The 19480-nt window shown below is 28.6% G+C and overlaps 2 protein-coding genes across 2 annotated transcripts in view; one reads left to right on the plus strand and one right to left on the minus strand.

Annotated features, from left to right (window-relative positions):
- The window catches only part of LOC127279582 (homologous-pairing protein 2 homolog), a 261519-nt gene that overhangs the window by 104682 nt on the left and 137357 nt on the right, over positions 1-19480 (minus strand). The window lies entirely within an intron of this gene.
- Positions 1-19480, plus strand: part of LOC127279581 (splicing factor 3B subunit 2) — a 185175-nt gene that overhangs the window by 35003 nt on the left and 130692 nt on the right. Inside the window, exon 2 of the mRNA XM_051302013.1 lies at positions 17992-18947. Within this exon, the coding sequence (XP_051157970.1) occupies positions 17992-18947 (956 nt within the window). The remainder of the gene's footprint in view (positions 1-17991; positions 18948-19480) is intronic.

Below are 19480 nucleotides of genomic sequence, written 5' to 3' on the forward strand. Positions count from 1 at the left end.
TTTTTTTTTTTTTTTTTTAACGAAAGCTGAGGTTTTTTCCTATAAATTAGAGATTTGTAGTTACTTGAACGCTGCGAGCTACGCGCGCGATGACAATAATAGCTCGCAGCGTTCAAGTAACTACAAATATCTAATTTTCAAAGGTTAATCGTTCTAGTCCCACTTTTTCGTTTATATATCCTTATAGGAAAAAACCTCAGCTTTCGTTAAAAAAAAAAAAAAAAAAAAATCGGGTCTGTCACCCCAAAAAAGTCAAATTTATTTTTGACTTTCATTTTTTTTGGTCAAAAATTTTTGCATATTAATGTAAAAAATAAAAATAAAATGCATATTACCAATCAAAAGGGCATAAAAAACCTATCAAAACTGATATTGGCAAAATTTTTTTATTCAATTGTGTGAGAGATAGAAATTATTAAAGTAAAGGGTATTCTAAAACTTCCACCCCCTCCCCCCTAAAAAATATTGGTTAAAATAGAAAAATATTTTTACTAAAAATTACCATCTAATAATACTACAAAATGCCCTATGTTTGGGCATGATAGGAGAAAAAACTTTTTTCACCTTGATCACTTCATATGGAATCCCCCATATATATATTTATATACATGAGTAAGAATTTCTGAAACGTGCCACCTAAACCTGAAAAAATTTATTTTTTGTTGAAATGTTATTTTTCTTATAGTATTTTTTATGCACAATCACCCCCTAAAACGATTTTGCAAAAAAAAAATTTTTGTTGTTATTAACAATTTAATATTTTTGACTCTTTTTAAAAAAAAATTAATTTCAAAGAAATTTATTGATCGATTTTAGTGATATAACGGTATTCTGCTTGTCTTGAACCATAGTTTTATTAATATTTTTTTAGTGCAAAAATATTGGTTTTTATTGCAATAAAAATTGTTTATTTATAAACAAATATTAAAAAACCATGAAAACAATCGAATTTTAAAATGAAAAAAATAGCTTCATATACTTAAAACCCTTCTGAATAATATTCCGTCGAGAAAAAAAATGGCACGCATTCGACAATTGGTTTATTTAAACATTTTTGACAGCGCGCATGGCGCATGTAGTACGTAGTGAGTGACAGGCTATATATGTAACACTTCGAAAAGATATGTTATTTTGAAAAATTAAAATTTTATTGAGATCTAATTATTTGTTTCACAAGTATTAATGTTTAAAAAATAATTGTCAAAAATTTCAATAAGGCGTAACATTTACAATTTTGATTATTTTCAAAAATCCTTTGGGACTTTCATTTCTTATACCCAATACTACAATTTTACAAAATTATAGACAATCCAAAGACCCCTTGCAAATCGGGATATTTCTGACGGAGTCTTACACAATAATAATAGTATGTAAACTCAAATTTGAAACATTCTTTTTAAAACAACATTTGAAAATTATAATTTAATAATAAAATAAATTTTTCCACAGACTTTGTAGAATAGAATACCTACATTAGAGTTCTAGCGGAACGTAGCGCGGCGCCTGTCACTCACTACGTATTACATGCGCCATGCGCGCTGTCAAAAATGTTTAAATCAACCCATTGTCGAATGCGTGCCATTTTTTTCTCGACGGAATATTATTTTAAGTTTTAAGTATATGAAGCTATTTTTTTCATTTTGAAATTCGATTGTTTTCATGGTTTTTTAATATTTGTTTATAAATAAACAATTTTTTTTGCAATAAAAATCAATATTTTTGCACCAAAAAAATATCAATAAAACTATGGTTCAAGACAAGCAGAATACCGTTATATCACTAAAATCGATCAATAAATTTCTTTGAAATTAATTTTTTTTAAAAAAGGGTCAAAAATATTAAATTGTTAATAACAACAAAAAATTTTTTTTTTTGCAAAATCGTTTTAGAGAGTGATTGTGCATATAAAATACTATAAGAAAAATAACATTTCAACAAAAAATAAATTTTTTCAGGTTTAGGAGGCACGATTCAGAAATTCTAACTCACATATGAGAGATTCTTTTTCAATCGCCCCAGCCCAAAAAGTCAATGTTCTGGGATTGGCTTCATACTTTGGTAAATTGTTGTCCTATATGATAGTAATAAATCCCTAAAATATAAACTCATTAAAAAAGTATTTGTAGAAAGTAGAGGGGGTTGAAGTTTTGACGTTAAGGGTAACATTGTCATTTTCAAATCCGTATAACTATGACAAAAGTTAATGGATTTTAATTTATCTATAATGAATTTTATTGCATTTTTCACGTACTTTTCAAAAATGTATACGAAATTAAAAAAAAAAATTTTTTAACCCCTTTTTTTTTCAAAATCAACCCTTATTTTTCGATTTTCACCCCTTCGGGTATTTTTTTTTTTTTTTTTTTATTTTCATTGGAAAGCTGAGGTTTTTTCCGATGAGCTATGTAAATATGAAAATGGGACAACAATAATTTTGTGAGAAACAGAATATTAAAGTAGGCGGTGCCGATAAGGGTGCCGTTAATGGTAACATTGTCATTTTCAAATCTGTATAACTATGACAAAAGTTAATGAATTTTAATTTATCTATAATGAATTTTATTGCATTTTTCACGTACTTTTCAAAAATGTATACAAAATTTAAAAAAAAAATTTTTTGACCCCTTTTTTTTCAAAATCAACCCTTATTTTTCGATTTTCACCCCTTCGGGAATTTTTTTTTGTTTTTTTTTTATTTTCATTGGAAAGATGAGGTTTTTTCCCATGAGCTATGTAAATATGAAAATGGGACAACAATAATTTTGTGAGAAACATAATATTAAATTAGGCGGTGCCTATCTAAATCCTCAAAGATGATCTCCAGGTACACCCCTTATCGGCACCGCCTACTTTAATATTCTGTTACTCACAAAATTATTGTTGTCCCATTTTCATATTTACATAGCTCATAGGAAAAAACCTCAGCTTTCCAATGAAAATAAAAAAAAAAAAAAAAAAATACCCGAAGGGGTGAAAATCGAAAAATAAGGGTTGATTTTGAAAAAAAAGGGGTCAAAAATTTTTTTTTTTAAATTTCGTATACATTTTTGAAAAGTACGTGAAAAATGCAATAAAATTCATTATAGATAAATTAAAATCCATTAACTTTTGTCATAGTTATACGGATTTGAAAATGACAATGTTACCCTTAACGTCAAAACTTCAACCCCCTCTACTTTCTACAAATATTTTTTTAATGAGTTTATATTTTAGGGATTTATTACTATCATATAGGACAACAATTTACCAAAGTATGAAGCCAATCCCAGAACATTGACTTTTTGGGCTGGGGCGATTGAAAAAGAATCTCTCATATATGTGTACTTTGATATATATATATATATATATATATATATGTGCTATTCCAGGAGTTTTTTAGCACTTTTCGGAGTAACCTTTCCAAATTAAATGAAACATTTTTTTAATAATATTTATTAATATAAAGGTCCAAAAAAATCACTTTTTAAGTAAAAACAATTGTTTATTTGAAAAATACAACAATAAATAATGCAAAAAATTCACTTTTTTCCTGCAACTCCAAATAAATTGGTTTAAAGATCAAAATTTTCCTTATTTTTCAAGCTTTAATACCGCACAAGAAACATAGAGTCCGAGAAAACATTCAACTCACAATTTTCCTTATTGAGCAGAAGCTCATTACACTAGCGTAGTAAAAAACATGTTGTGTAAAAAGTGAGGTTTTTCATCCTTCAAAAATTTTTTTTATGATTTTTTACTGCAAAGTAGATAATTAAAAACCATTCAATGTGATAACTAGAAATTTTTACGTTTCGTTTAATGACAACATAACCTCACTTTTCGCACAACTTGCTTTCTACTACGCTAGTGTAATGAGCTTCTGCTCAATAAGGAAAACGACAACTTCCGAACGTCGCGCGCAGCTTCAGCAGACGTTTCACAGTAAATAAAATACAAAAAAGGAAACAAACATTCTTTAAAAAATTGTGAGTTGAATATTTTCTCGGACTCTATGTTTCTTGTGCGGTATTAAAGCTTGAAATATAAGGAAAATTTTGATCTTTAAACCAATTTATTTGGAGTTGCAGGAAAAAAGTGAATTTTTTGCATTATTTATTGTTGTATTTTTCAAATAAACAATTGTTTTTACTTAAAAAGTGATTTTTTTGGACCTTTATATTAATAAATATTATTAAAAAAATGTTTCATTTAATTTGGAAAGGTTACTCCGAAAAGTGCTAAAAAACTCCTGGAATGGCACATATATATATATACTAGAGGGGCTACGCCTCCCTGCGCGCATCGCGCGCCAACCCCCCTGTTTTAATCATTTTTTTTTAATTTTCCATTCATCTTATTTTTCAAAATGAACCACCTATTTCAAAGAATTATTATTACAAATTCATTGAAATCTGAATAAATATTATTAAAATTAAAATTATTAAATTTTTATTAATAAATTAATAATAATAATAATTAAAAAGTCTTGAAAAGAATATAACCTTTAAATTCAAGTCATTTTGGCGGGAACTCCACCTCCACTTGCGGCTATATTGAAAGTCTTGAAATTAACATAACCTTAAAATTTATGTCATTTTTGGCAGGAAATACAGAGAGAGATGAGGGAAGGGGGAAGGACTTACTGCTTTATTAAGGTCTTAAAACAAACATAACCTCAAAATTTAGGTCATTTTTGGCGGAGGAGGGGAAATGAGAAGAGGGAGGGGGGACTTGCGGCTATATTCAGAGCCTTGAAACGAAAATAACCTCAAAATTTAGGTCATTTCTGGCGCGGGAGGGGAGGGGACTTGCGGCTATATTCAGAGCCTTGAAACGAAGATAACCTCAAAATTTAGGTCATTTCTGGCGGGGGAGGGGAGGAGACTTGCGGCTATATTCAGAGCCTTGAAACGAACATAACCTCAAAATTTATGTCATTTCAGACGATGGAGGGGAGGGGACTTGCGGCTATATTCAGAGTCTTCAAACCAACATAACCTCAAAATTTAGGCCATTTTGGCGAAGGATGAGAAATGAGAGGTGGGAGGGGGGGACTTGCGGCTATATTCAGAGTCTAGAAACAAACATAACCTCAAAATTTAGGAGGGGCGGGACGCCCCCTCCTAGGTCAACATTTCTGAAACAGCGGCGGCTGCGGCGAAATCTTTTTATAATAGAGAAAGATATATAAAAGCATACATTGTACTCGCGAAGAGTACGCTTCATGAGCGCGTGAATTTTACATTATACCCCGTTTTTCGATATGTTACTGAAATTTCCAACCAAAATAATAGTTTCCAGAGAATTTCTACATATATCTACTACAAGAATATGCAGTTTTTAGAAAATCATTTTTCTTGAAAAAAGATGTGTTACTAACCCCTTAATTTATAAATATTCAATGTTTTCTAAATTACACAGATGTGCTGCTACCATACCAGTTGAACTATGACACGTGCTCAGCGGCAGCGAGCACTATTAAAACGGTTTGCGCCGCGGCAAAAATTATTTGATAGTTATTACCAGTAGCGGGCAATTTTTTTCTCAGGGGTTTCTTACTTAAAAATGAACGGAGAATACGATGGTATTTTATAATTTTACATATTGCGTGAAGAAGACTGTTTTTTTGAACATTTTATAAATAAATAATTTTTAAAACAATAAAAAAATTTCAAAACATAAAATATTTTTAAATTCTACATTTCAAGATGAAAAAAATGCTTCTTTGATTTTTTAAATCGGTTTAAAAGAACCAGAGAAAATAGTATATTGTGAATCTAGGGAGGAAAATGGTTGATTTCCGCAAGTGTAGTTTGCAGTTCGAGACGTAGCGAGTGCTACGAAGACGAGAACTGCAAATACACGAGACGGAAATCATTTTCCTCCCAAGTTGCACATACTATTTTTTCTAACACACATACCGAAACTACATAGATTAAAAATAAAGAATGTTAATTTTTCTAAAAACCGTATTTTATTATTAAATTTTAGCGAAAAATATAACTTTTATAGTAAGTCGACTACATTGAGATTAAATTATGTTATTACTGATCAACAGAATTGACAGAATGACAACAAACGTACAGAGACGCCAAGCGGAGAAAGTGTACACTATTGTTTACGTGATTATCGATTTTAAATTTGATTCGACATATCGAAATATCAATTAAACTTAAACTCGATATTTCGAATCGATGGTTTGATAGTAAATTCAATAATATACTGTTCTTGTTCTTTTTAATGTTCTATAAACAACAAAAATAAAAATTGACGTTACGGGGAGGGAAAGTTACATTCCCTCCCTGCCAGTGACGTCACAGGGAGGGAAAGTTACATTCCCTCCCTGCTAGTGACGTCACAGGGAGGGAAAGTACTTTTCCTCCCTGTCAGTGACGTCAGCGGGAGGGAAAGTAACTTTCCCTCCAGCTCGCCGGGAAAGACATACTTTTCTCCCCCTTTACAGGTAAGAAATGGTGTACTTTCGGTGCGGGTGTTAGAAAAAAATATTTTCATTTAACACTTTTAAAAAATTTATGACATTATTTTTATCATATAAGAATATGAAAAAAAATTGTTTCATTGAAAAAATTTTTTCTAACACACGTATACCGAAAGTACAAACGTGGTAGTGTGGATACTATTGATGATGGTATGGTTGTTACTGGTAGCAGTATATTACTACTGGTGGTGTACCAGACGTTTGAGATTCACTATTGCTCATACTTTGATTAATATTTAATACCTAATAATAACATCACCGGGAGGGAAAGTTACTTTTCCTCCCGCTCAGTGACGTCACCGGGAGGGAATGTAACTTTCCCTCCCGCTAGTCGGAAAAGACATACTTTTCTCCCGCTACACAGGTAAGAAATGGTGTACTTTCGGTGCGTGTGTTAGAAAAAAATAGTATGTGCTACTCGGGAGGAAAATGATTTCCACTCGTGTTTTACAGTTCTCGTCTTCGGCTCGTGCGCTCGCTACGCCTCGAACTACAAACTACACTCGTGGAAATCAACAATTTTCCTCCCTAGATGCACAATATACTTTTTTTTTTATTTTACCCAACAAAAAGTTTAGTTAAGGTAGTCAAACATTTTTGTTGACCTAACAAAAAAATTTGGTTGAGCTAACCAAAAATTTTTATTATGCCAACAAAAAACACTCAACCAAAGTTTTTGGTTGACTCAAACAAATAGTTTGGTTGCTGAAATTGAAATTGGTTGCCCAACCAAATTTTGGTTGCTCTGATTAAACATTTTTCTCAGTGTGATACTCCCCGATTGCAATAAAACTATGTAAATTTGATAAATGCACAAAAAAAATAGAAACGTATTTTTTATATCGGCAAACGTCTAATTCTAGCTGGGAAATCACCTCTTTTTGGGTGAGGGGGGTGACATACATATGAATTAAAAAGTAAATAATCAAACTTGTTTGAAATTTGTTGCTCGGTGGTTTTTAGAGTTTCTGAATCTAAATTTCAGATCATATTTAAAAATTTTTAAATGTCGTTTGCAATATAGCGATAGCAAATTTAAAATTTAATCAAATACGCTTGATATTTGTTTAAAAACGCCTTCACTGTCAGTGACACATACACTGTGTCGTCAAAAAGTATGGGCCCAAACTGTGAGCGACACATAGTCACTTTTTATTCATTCGAAATATCTTAGTTTAAGATGTTAATACCAAATTAATCTTAAAATTAATCTTTGCCATAGTGTTTCACATATTTTTAATAAAAAAAATTTTGAGGTTAACTATTTATTAAAAAATATTAATAATTGAGGAAACTGTAGACCTTGCACTAAAACACCTTTTTTTAATAGCTGGTTGCGGTGACTGCGAAAAGTCAGAGTTTAACAAAAATTAAAAAACAATGGCAATTTCATTAGTATATTATATTACCTTGTGCGTGAACGAAGGATTTTGAAAAAAAAACTTTTTTCCTAGAAATGTCGATAATTTTTCCTCAAAAATCATGATTTTCGGGTTTTAAAATTTTGTTTTTTGACCAAAAAAAATATTAATTTTGATTCAAATTGAAATTCTCTTCATCCATGCACTACTTATTGCATGTATAAAGAACCCCTGAAAATTTCAGCCCGATCGGTTTAGCGATTTTAAAAATCTCACATTCACCGTAAGCGTAGTTCTCAAAAATCACGATTCCGAGATAATAGCCTTTAAAATTTCAAGCGTATATACTCTTCTATGAGAAGTAGCGGATTAAAACAGTCATAACCTTCCCAGCAAACACTGTTATATATCTGTTCTAGAACTGTTACAAATTTCTTGAGAACATGTTCTGTAACTGGTTAAGAACGTGTGAGTCACTGGTTACGCAAAACGTCGTACTCAGCAGGTATGTTCAGATATGTAACAAATCTAGAACGCGGTTACAAAGTCATTTGTAACAGTTCTAGAACTGTGTTGTAACAACTATGAAAAGAGGAATGTAACCAGTAAGGAACAGAGTTCTGTATTTGTTACGTAACTAAATTACGTAACAGGGATAAAAAAATATTATATATGTGTTACGTAAACGTATCACAGTGTAGGAACAAAAATCTATATTTGTGACATAACATTGTTTCAGTATGAATATGTATCATAGTTCTTTAAATGAGAAGAACAGTAACACAGAAAATTGAAAGGTATTAAAATAACCTGCCACGCTTCTTATTTTAATCCATTTTTACTTATTTTAATACCAAAATGGATTAAAATAAGAAACATTTGATTAAAATAAGAAGTGTTGCAGCTTATTTTAATACCTTTTAGTTTTCTGTGAATGTAACAACGATCTAGTGTTGTTATACATGTTGTCCCGAAATTTCCAAGACATTTGGGTATTTTGTAACGATCTTATTTTTGAGAAAAAGAAACTTAAATGAAAGATTGTTCAGAATAACAAAATTAAATTGCATATTTTAACATATTTTGCTATTCTGAACAAATTTTTAAATTTTTTATCAAAAAGGCTATTATTACGCGATATCCAGACATCCCTAAAATTTTAGGACACCCTGTACTATTGTGGTGCATAATAAAGTTGTTATTAGGTTATATAATTTATATTTAACACATTCTTATGTCATTAAAAAATTAAATGTAAATGTTTATATCGAGTTAATTTGATTTGACATACTGCTTTTTTCTTACAAATGTATGCACAAATGCTTTATGCTTGTTAATATAATAGAATTTTATTACTATTGTTACTCACAAAGTTAATATTCAAATAACTATATATCAAATACACAAAACATGTCTTATTATGAAATTAATAATTTTTTTTATTACAAATTTACATCAGGGCGAAATATATATGTGACACGGACAGTTAAAAGGGACTTACGATCCGAAAAAAAGATTTCGAGAAAAACGACTTTGAAGTTTAGCAAGTTGGTTTTGATGCTTGTGAACGTTTTAATGAATTAAAACTTGTTACTCGGAGGTTTTGGGGGTCGCTGATGACGATTATGATGTTATTTTTTGAAAATTCAAAATGGCGGATTCAATATGGCGGATGACTTTTTTAAAAATTGATCAGATTCGCTTGAAATTCGTCACTCGGGGATTTTCGGGGTCGCTGATTACGAATATGGTGTTAGTTTTTAAAAATTTAAAATGGCGGATCCAATATGGGGGAAGACTTTTTTAAAAATTGATCTGATTCGCTTGAAATTCGTTACTCGGGGGTTTTTGGGGTCAGTGATTACGAATATGATGTTAGTTTTTAAAAATTCAAAATGGCGGATCCAATATGGCGGATTACTTTTTTAAAAATTGATCGGATTTGCTTGAAAATCGTTACTCAGGGGTTTTTGGGGTCGCTGATTACAAATATGATGTTAGTTTTTAAAAATTTTAAATGGCGGATCCAATATGGAGGACAACATTTAAAATTTGTTCGAATTTGTGTAAAACTCAAAAATTTCGTTGGATCTGCCATTTTGAATTTTTAAAAACTAACATCGGATTCGTAATCAGCGACCCCAAAAACCCCCGAGTAACGAATTTCAAGCGAATCAGATCAATTTTTAAAAACGTCATCCGCCATATTGGATCCGCCATTTTGAACTTTTAAAAACTAACATCGTATTCGTAATCAGCGAGCCCAAAAACCCCCGAGTAACGAATTTCAAGCGAATCCGATCAATTTTTAAAAAAGCCATCCGCCATACTGAATCCGCCATTTTGAATTTTCAAAAACTAACAGCGGATTCGTAATCAGCGACCCCGAAAACCCCTGAGTAACGAGTTTCAAGCGAATTTGACTAATTTTAGAAAAGTTTGTCAAATTTGATTTTGTTGTACTTTTTTTTTGTCAAGGTACCTAACTTTGAAGTGAAATTGTTAAAAAACTAATGCAGCTAGAAAGCTGCGGTTTAATGCGTTGGAAAGAGCGGCTTATTTACTATAAGAATCAATAAAAAAATGAAAATCGATTTTTTCGGACCGTAGGTCTCTTTTAACTGTCTGTGTCACATATATTTACAAGTATAAAATATGCATCACACATTCAACATCAAATTAATTATTTACGTGCAGAAGTGGAATAACAATGAAGCTATTATTTTGATTAATTTTGAGTCACTTTCTTTTAATGGCATTAACATGAATTATTTGGTTCGGAGAAAGTGTTTCAGAATTTTCAATGTAAATTAATAGAAAAAGAAAAAACCTAAGATAAGCAACTACTATCTTGGATATAAAACCACATATACGGCACTGTCAAATTTAAACTGTTCAAATTTAACTTTATATTTAAGACAAAGGACAGCTACATAACATTGTTCCGACACAGTTCTAGAACTACGTTGGAACATCACTTGCAGATTATTTGTGACTAACGTGTTACAGAAATGTTACGTAACATTGTTACAGAATTGTTCCGAATTGTAGTAACAAATGTCTTCCAGAACTTAACAGCAACAGAATTTCAGAACAGCTACATAACATTGTTCTGGCACAGTTCTAGAACTACGTTAGAACGTCAGTTACAGGTCACTTGTGACTATTGTGTTATAGAACTGTGACGTAACATAGTTACAGAATTGTTCCATTTTGTAATAACAAATGTTTTCTAGAACTTAACTGCAACAAAATTTCAGAACAGATACATAACATTCTTCTAGCACAGTTCTAGAACTACCTTGGAACGTCAGTTACAGATCATTTGTGACTTTCGTGTTATAGACATGTTACATAACATTGTTATAGAACTGTGACGTTATCATAATATAGAACAGTTCTGTCACTCTTTTGTAACAACTGTTCTGTAAAACTGTGACATCACTGTTATAGAACATTTATAGAACGTGTTTGCTGGGTTGGTTCTAATGCTTTGATTTTGATGAAATTTTGGGAAAATAGTCTCGAGAATATGTAATTTTGATATACGCAATGAAAAAAATCGGTTTTTTGACCCATGAAAAGGTATATAATCCCTTAATGTATTTTATATTTTAGTAACTTAAAATTCTAACGTATCTTAGAGTTTTCAAGCATCTATTTTCCAAACATCTTATGACTCCACAAATATCTTAATTTAAGTTACGTAAACAAACTTGCAAAAGTAACTTACATTTTAAGATGGAAGAAATATTTTAATTCTTGTTAAAACGCAAAAAGCATCTTAAATATTAAATAGCTATTTTACAAAGTATCTTTTTTAAGATGGAACATACCATTTTTCCATATTACATCTTATTGTAAGATACCAAGTAAGTCACCTATTTTTGCAGTGTTGTGTCCCCAAATAGCACTTAATATTTGTACAATATTGCCGTGCAATGTTGCCAATATTGCTGGAATCTTTAAATGTCCTGTTTGCTACAATATATCATTGTAATGTTGCTGCAATATTTCTTTGTAATATTTAAGGAACATTGCATAATATTGCAGTAACATTCCTGCAATGTTAAAATAATATTTTATGCACGCAGAGAAATGATATATTTGAACCAAAGAAAATATATTTGAGTTACATAAACGTATATTTGTCTCAGAGCCTACTAACTTATTTATTTGGCGTAAATAAAAGTTTTATTTGTCAGAAATAAATTTTTTTTTGCCTCAAATAAATTTTTTATTTCAATGAAATAAAATATATTTGCAACAAATAAATGAGTTAGTAGGCTCGGAGACAAATATACCATTTCCCTGAGTGTGCTTTTGAATCGAAGTTAAAAATAAATTTTAAATTATAATCCAATGAATAATATTTTGAAATACCTACATTCAAAGCAATGTGAAAAATAAAAAGCTGTTTTATTGAGGAAATGCATTTAAATTTTTTTAATATATAAAAAGGAAAAAATAATAAAACTCCTTTAATTTCTAAATTCATATTCAACCAACTTACTTTTCTGGAACCTAACATTGCGAAAATAATTTTGAAAAATATTTCAAAATATTATTCATGGGATTTTAAATTTTATTTTTAACTTTGATTCAAAGGCATACAAAATTATTTTAACCCTGCAGAACTATTACTGCAATATTGTGCAATGTTTCTTAAATATTGCCAAGAAATATAGCAGCAACATTACCATGAAATATTGTAGCAAACAGGACATTTAAAGATTGCTGCAATATTGCAGTAATATTACACTGCTATATTGGCAACATTGCATGGCAATATTGTACGAATATTAAGTGTCATTTAGGACTGGTGCAGCAAAGTAATGTTTTGCGCCTACTTTACATGTATGTAAAGTAATGCTTTTCTTTAACCCTTAACTGTCACAATTCCGCGTTCGAATGTAAATGGCAAAAGGGGTCTTCTTGACCCGACGTATTCAAACGTGTATTGTACAGTCGGTATTTAATATTTTTGCAGAAAATTTTAATCTAAGGGAACTTATGATGTGTTTTTTAAAATGTACACTGAAAAAAAAATTTATTTGATTCAAATACTTCAAATTATTTGAAAAATATTTAATTGTTTCAAATACTTTTTATTTAGATAAAAAAAATATGTATTTGATTCAAATATAAATTATTTGAATCGCATTTATTTGAACCAAATAAATCGTATTTGGTTCAATTAAATAATTAATTGAATTAAATAAATGAATTTATTTAATATAAATAATGAGTTACTTGAAACAATTCATTCATTTATTTAACTCAAATATTTCGTTTATTTGATACAAATAAAAAGTATTTGACACAATAAATTTATGTAATTGATTCAAATAAACTGAATTATTTAATACAAATAATTCATTATTTAATCCTGATACACTATTTCATCAAGACAAATAAAAAAATATTTCAATCGATTAATAATTTATTTGAAACGATAATAATGATTTACTTGAAACAATTAATTTATTTATTTCACTCAAATATTTCGTTTCATTGAAACAAATAAAATGTATTTGATACAATAACTTTATTTAATGGATTCAAGTGAACTAAATTATTTAATACTAATACACTATTTTATCAAGACAAATAAAAAAATATTGTAATCAATTAAATGTTTATTTGAAACGAAAATAATGAGTGCAAATATTAATTTATTTATTTCACTCAAATATTTCATTTTTTTGAAACAAATAAAAAGTATTTGATACAATAAATTTATTAATTCTAATTAATTAAATTATTTAATATAAATAATGCGTTATTTAATGTTAATACATTATTTTATTAAAGTAAAATAAAATATTTTGACCAATTAAATATTTAAGTGTAATGAGTTATAATGAGTTATTTGATACTATTCATTTATTTACCCGTGTGGAAAAAGCCACGATCTTGCCCTCAAGAGGGCTGATCCATATGGTGAATCCATGAGGGGCAACGTAGGGGCCCCGCATGGATCGCCCTCATGATCGATTAGCAAAATTTTCTAAGTCCAAAATTCAAATATTTTTTCATCAACAAAAACTGAATGTTTCCAATGATTCAGAACAACGAAAAACGCGTTTTTAATAAAAATATATTTACACTTTTTTTGAAAATTCACCTGAGATGATTCATGATAATAATCATAAAGCATATAATTAATTATATTTTATAAATTGCATTTGATTGGAAAATATAATTTAATATCTTAACTTTAACTAAATGATGTTAAGCACTTTTCTTTGTTAGGTATTTTTTAAGTTTAAATAGCATCAAGAAGTTAGCATTCGTTTTGAAGTAGCGTGCGTAGCGTAGTTGGTAAAGCGTTAGACTCATAGTCCGTAGGTCGTAGGTTCGATTCCCCCCATGCGTTAGATTTATTTATTTCTCAGGTTTGCGTTTAATCATTAATTCTATGTATGAATTAATTGAAAAATGAAAATATCCGTTAATAGTATGCATAAATTACATATTTTTTAATTTTTTAATTAATTAATTTATTATTACTTTTAATTATATCCGATAGTTAATTAATTAGAACGTTAATTAATAAATTCAATTTGAGTAAGAATTTAATTTAAAATTGAATAATTATTAAATAAATATGTTATTTATTCATAACTTAAGCTTATTTATTATTAATTAACTTTTATTATTAATAATATTATTGATTAAAAACATTATGGCAAACTTGAGGGCAAGATGAGGGCAAACGTGAGGGCCCATAAGGGCACCCTCATCGATGAGCATGTCGTTTCCATGAGGGGCCCCTATGGATCATCCACATGCGCCCCTCATGGCATGAGGGCGATCCATAAGGGCCCCCACTGGGGGCCCACATCACTTTTCCACACGGGTATATATATTATTTAATATTCTAAGTCCAAAAGTCAAATATTTTTTCATCAACAAAAAATTAAAGTTTACAATGATTCAAAACACCGAAAAACGCGTTTTTAATAAAAATATAGTTATACTTTTTTTGAAAATTCACATGGGATGATTCATGATAATAATCATGAAGCTTATAATTAATTATATTTTATTAATTGCATTTAATTGGAAAATATAATTTAATATCTTAATTTTAACTAAATGATGTTAAGCACTTTTCTGAGTTAGGTCTTTTGCAAGTTTAAATGACATCAAGAAGTTAACATTCGTTTTCACGTAGCGTGCGTAGCGTAGTTGGTAAAGCGTTAGACTCATAATCTGTAGGTCGTAGGTTCGATTCCCCCCATGCGTTAGATTTATTTATTTCTCAGGTTTGCGTTTAATCATTAATTCTATGTATGAATTAGTTGAAAAATGAAAATATCCGATCATTATTATTTATATTTGAGTAAGAATTTAATTTAGAAATGGAAGAATTAGTAAATAAATATGTTATTTATTCAATTGAAATTTTGATTTATTTGAATCAAAAAATTCTTACATTTTATGCAAATAAATTATGTATTTGGATCAAATAAAATAATAATTGCCGCAATTAAAGAGGTTTTAGTTTCAATTAAAACAATTACTTATGACAAATAATCGAATATTTGATTCAAGAAAATTTTTAATGAGAATAATGAGTTATTTGATACTATTCATTTATTTATATATATTATTTAATATTCTAAGTCTTTTTGTCTTTTTGTTTCGAGAAAAATATTTTATTAATGCAAATAAATATTTATTTGAATCAAAAAACATGCAGTATTGAATGAAATAATTTTCATATTTGATTTAAATAATTGTTTATTAGCATTCAATATTCCATTTATTGGATTTGAATATTTTGTATTTGATTCAAATAACTATTTATTTGATACGATAAAATAAAATACTTATGTCTAGTAAATATTTATTTGAATGGAATAATTTTCATAATTGATTCAAATAATTATTTATTAGCTTGATAATAATCATTTATTTGATTTGAATATTTTGTATTTGATTCAAATAACTATTTATTTGATACGATAAAATAAAATACTTAGGTTTAGTAAATGTGTATTTGGTTCAAATACATATTTATTGGATAATAGACAAGTAAATGATGTATTTGGATCAAATACTTTTTATTTGATACAAATAATTTTTTTTTCAGTGTAATTAGTTTTACAAGGATAAATTTATTTTAAGTTAGTTAAAAAATTTCTGAAAAATAAAAACGAAAAATTGCTTATTTTTATTTAAAAATTCATAAGTTATTTAAATTTTAATATGACTTTAAAATTTAAGGTTATACTCTTGATGTATTATTCTTTAAGAAAAAAAAATACCACAACACTTGCAAAAAGGTATTTATTTTGCAGAATAATGTGACTTTTTAGTTTAAAATCTTCTATTATATTAAAATCAAAATTCCGAAATTTTGTCGAAATTTACGAATTTTTGTTTTTTTTTCTCTATTTTTTAACCGTTTCTTTTTATATCGCTATGTCTAATAGATTTCATGGAAATCTATTAGAAAAATCGTCATAATACTGGTTTTTTATCCTAATATGTTTTTTATTCGAATTTCACGGTTTTCGTGGACAATTTCAAAATACAAAACAAACATTTTAATATAATAGAAGATATTTGAAAAATTTTGAAATAACGATAACTTTTAAAAAAGTTGTAAATTCAAATGTTGATTACATGAACATTTTGCTTCCTCTTTACGATCAGCAAAAAAATTTGCTTCCTCGTGGAGAAAGCATTAACATTCAAATAAACATACATAAATAATATGATAATATAAACATTTGTGTACCTACACATTTGAGTTAAATTAAAAGAATTAATGGAAGTTAAAAAATCAAAAATTCCCATTTTAGCCGAAATTTCTAAATATTAATGAAAAATAATATATAATTTATAATTATTTACAATTATATCGATTTGTTGCAATGCAAGGAACACTATTATTTTATATTTAAACTTGAATTTAAATAAATACAAAAATTTTCAGCTAAAATGTGAATTTTTTATTTTTTAACTTTCATTAATTTATTAAATTTACCTCAAATGTAAACTTTATATATACTAATCGATTCGTTTTCATGCAAGGAATACAATTAATTATTTTCAATACCAAAATTCAGAAGGCAGCGCTACAAATAATCAGCAGCGCCTTTTAAGTAACATATTATTTGAAAAAATTAATTAATATCACAAATCATATTTTTATTTAATGTAAATATTTTTAATAAACAAACAAAGGCAGACAAAAAATTATAACAGCATATTAATAATATAATATAATAATAAAATATCTATTATTATGTTATTATTATACAAAAACAAACATCGGTTGTAAATATTTTTTACATTTTTATATTTATTTCTTAACCGTTACATTAAACGTAAAAACGGAACGAAATTTTATAAATTCAGTACCTATCATATGGTTAAACTTCACCCGAGCGTCCATTAGCGAGCGAGGAATACGTCGCTAGTTAAAAATTATAATTATTAATGGGCCAAACCACTGAAAATCATCTGAGAGTGATTGCTGGCTTATTTTTAAAAAATCTAGTTTTAATATTATGTGAAACTAGTTGAACGTGATTTCGCAACCTTAAATGTTGCACTTTTTTTGGAAACGTTGTTATTCAAAAACTACCAAATATTACATATTACTATTAACCGGAAACATAAATCAATTTATTCTACATCAAAAAATGATTAAATTTTTATATAATTATTGTATTTTAAGATAATTATTAATTCGTATTTGAAAATTTGTTGAGTAAAAAAATTTCACAATATTTAGAAGCTTATAACTGTTTTCTGGGTGCTTCAAAAAATTTGGGGCTTCGCGCATATTTTAATATTTATATAATTTACGTGCTATGAAAATTTGGTGAGGGTATTTTGCTTCGTTTCGAAATTAATAAATTTGTCAATTAAAAGGGTTAGTTCTATGACTTGAAGTTGACAAAAAATTTCACATTTCTCTCTTTTTTTATGAGAATAGAAAGAGATGTTAAACTTTAAAGACATAGAATTAACTCACATAATATTAAAACTAGACTTTTTAAAAATAAGCTAGCAGCTACTCTCAGATGATTTTCAGTGGTTTGAAGCTAATTTATTCTTTTGTATCAAATTAGTTGTATCAAAAAACTTGAAAAAATGAATGTTTATTATTAAAAAATAATAATGTTTAAGGGAGGACCATTGATGTTGGATTCTCAGCAACTACGACAAATGGAACAACAAGAAATACAAAAACAGTTAGCAAGTGTTCCACCTTCAATGAATATGCTTCCTCCTCAATTGATTGGAATGACGCCACCCATGCAAAATCAAAACAATTTTTCTCCTCAGATGGAGACTCAAAAGTCATCACTACCCAGCCTCTTAACAATGAAAATAACGCCTCCTACTGAAATACCTAATCAAGCTGATCAAGTTGATAAGGTATTAGATCCTTCGACGATGAAATTACCCGCTGCTCTTGAACAAGCTCTTGCTTTTAAAAATGAACGGGCAAAAGAAGTTGGTGGATCAGAATTTGATCAATTAAATACAGACATTTCTCGCGAAACAATTATTTCAGATGATATGACAGTTTTGGATGATTTAATTCTTGAAACTGAAACCATTTTTGAAAAGAGCGATACACGTTTTAATAAGGTAAAGAAGAAGAAAAAGAAGAAAAAGAAAAAGCATTCTAATGAACAGAATAGATTAGATGAAGTGAATAAAGAGTTATTAATTAATGCAAGTTCAAAAGAAAAAATAATGCCTGAAATTGAATATGTTCAAGAAGTTCCTGGTATTGAAGATTTAGAACCTATGTATAGGCAATTCGCAAGAGTTTTCGAAGCTTTTAAACTAACAGAACCTGAACCTCGAGTTAACGAAGATAAGGGTGAAACAATTGAACAATATCCACCACTTTCAGCCACCCCAGCTTCTTTAGTGCCTAGCAAAGCTCCACTTCTAGATGAATTTGATGAAGATGTTAACGCTCATCAACAACAACAGCAAGATGTTGGTGAAAATGGAACTCCAAGATTATCTAAAAGAAAATTAAAAAGATTAACGAGGTTAAGCGTTGCAGAGCTTAAACAACTTGTCGGTCGTCCAGATGTTGTTGAAATGCATGACGTAACTGCAAGGTGAGTTTTTTTTACTTACACAGAACAAGTCAAGTTTTATATTACCACTGATCTATTATCAGAAAACAATGTATTTTATTTATCGAAATTTATTACAAAAAGTATAAATTACTTCACTCGATAATTATAAATGATTAAATTATTATTACATATAAAAATAAATATATATAAAATTCTAGAAAGATCTCATAAATTTGAGGTTTTCCAAATATTTAAATGACAACATAATTAATTTAGTTTTTTAGCTCTTATGATGTTTAAAATAATAGGACCGTACACATAATACGTCACGCAGCTAAGGGGGGGAGGGGGTCCGAGAATCATGACGAATTGTGACATGGGGGAGGAGGGGGTAAGCTCGTGCGTTAAGTCACACTTTTTAAGTGTTTTGCGTGCAACGACCAAGATTGTTTTTAATTTTTGGGGTACATGTTATGGATATAACAATAAAAAAGAAATTATATATTTAAATTAAAATTTTATAAAAAATTATATGTGATGATCTCAAATATTATAAATAAAACAAGTTAAAA

This window comes from Leptopilina boulardi, unplaced genomic scaffold (genome assembly GCF_019393585.1).
Source record: "Leptopilina boulardi isolate dan_hultmark-lab unplaced genomic scaffold, ZJU_Lbou_2.1 LbouV2_218, whole genome shotgun sequence".
NCBI classification, from domain to species: domain Eukaryota; kingdom Metazoa; phylum Arthropoda; class Insecta; order Hymenoptera; family Figitidae; genus Leptopilina; species Leptopilina boulardi.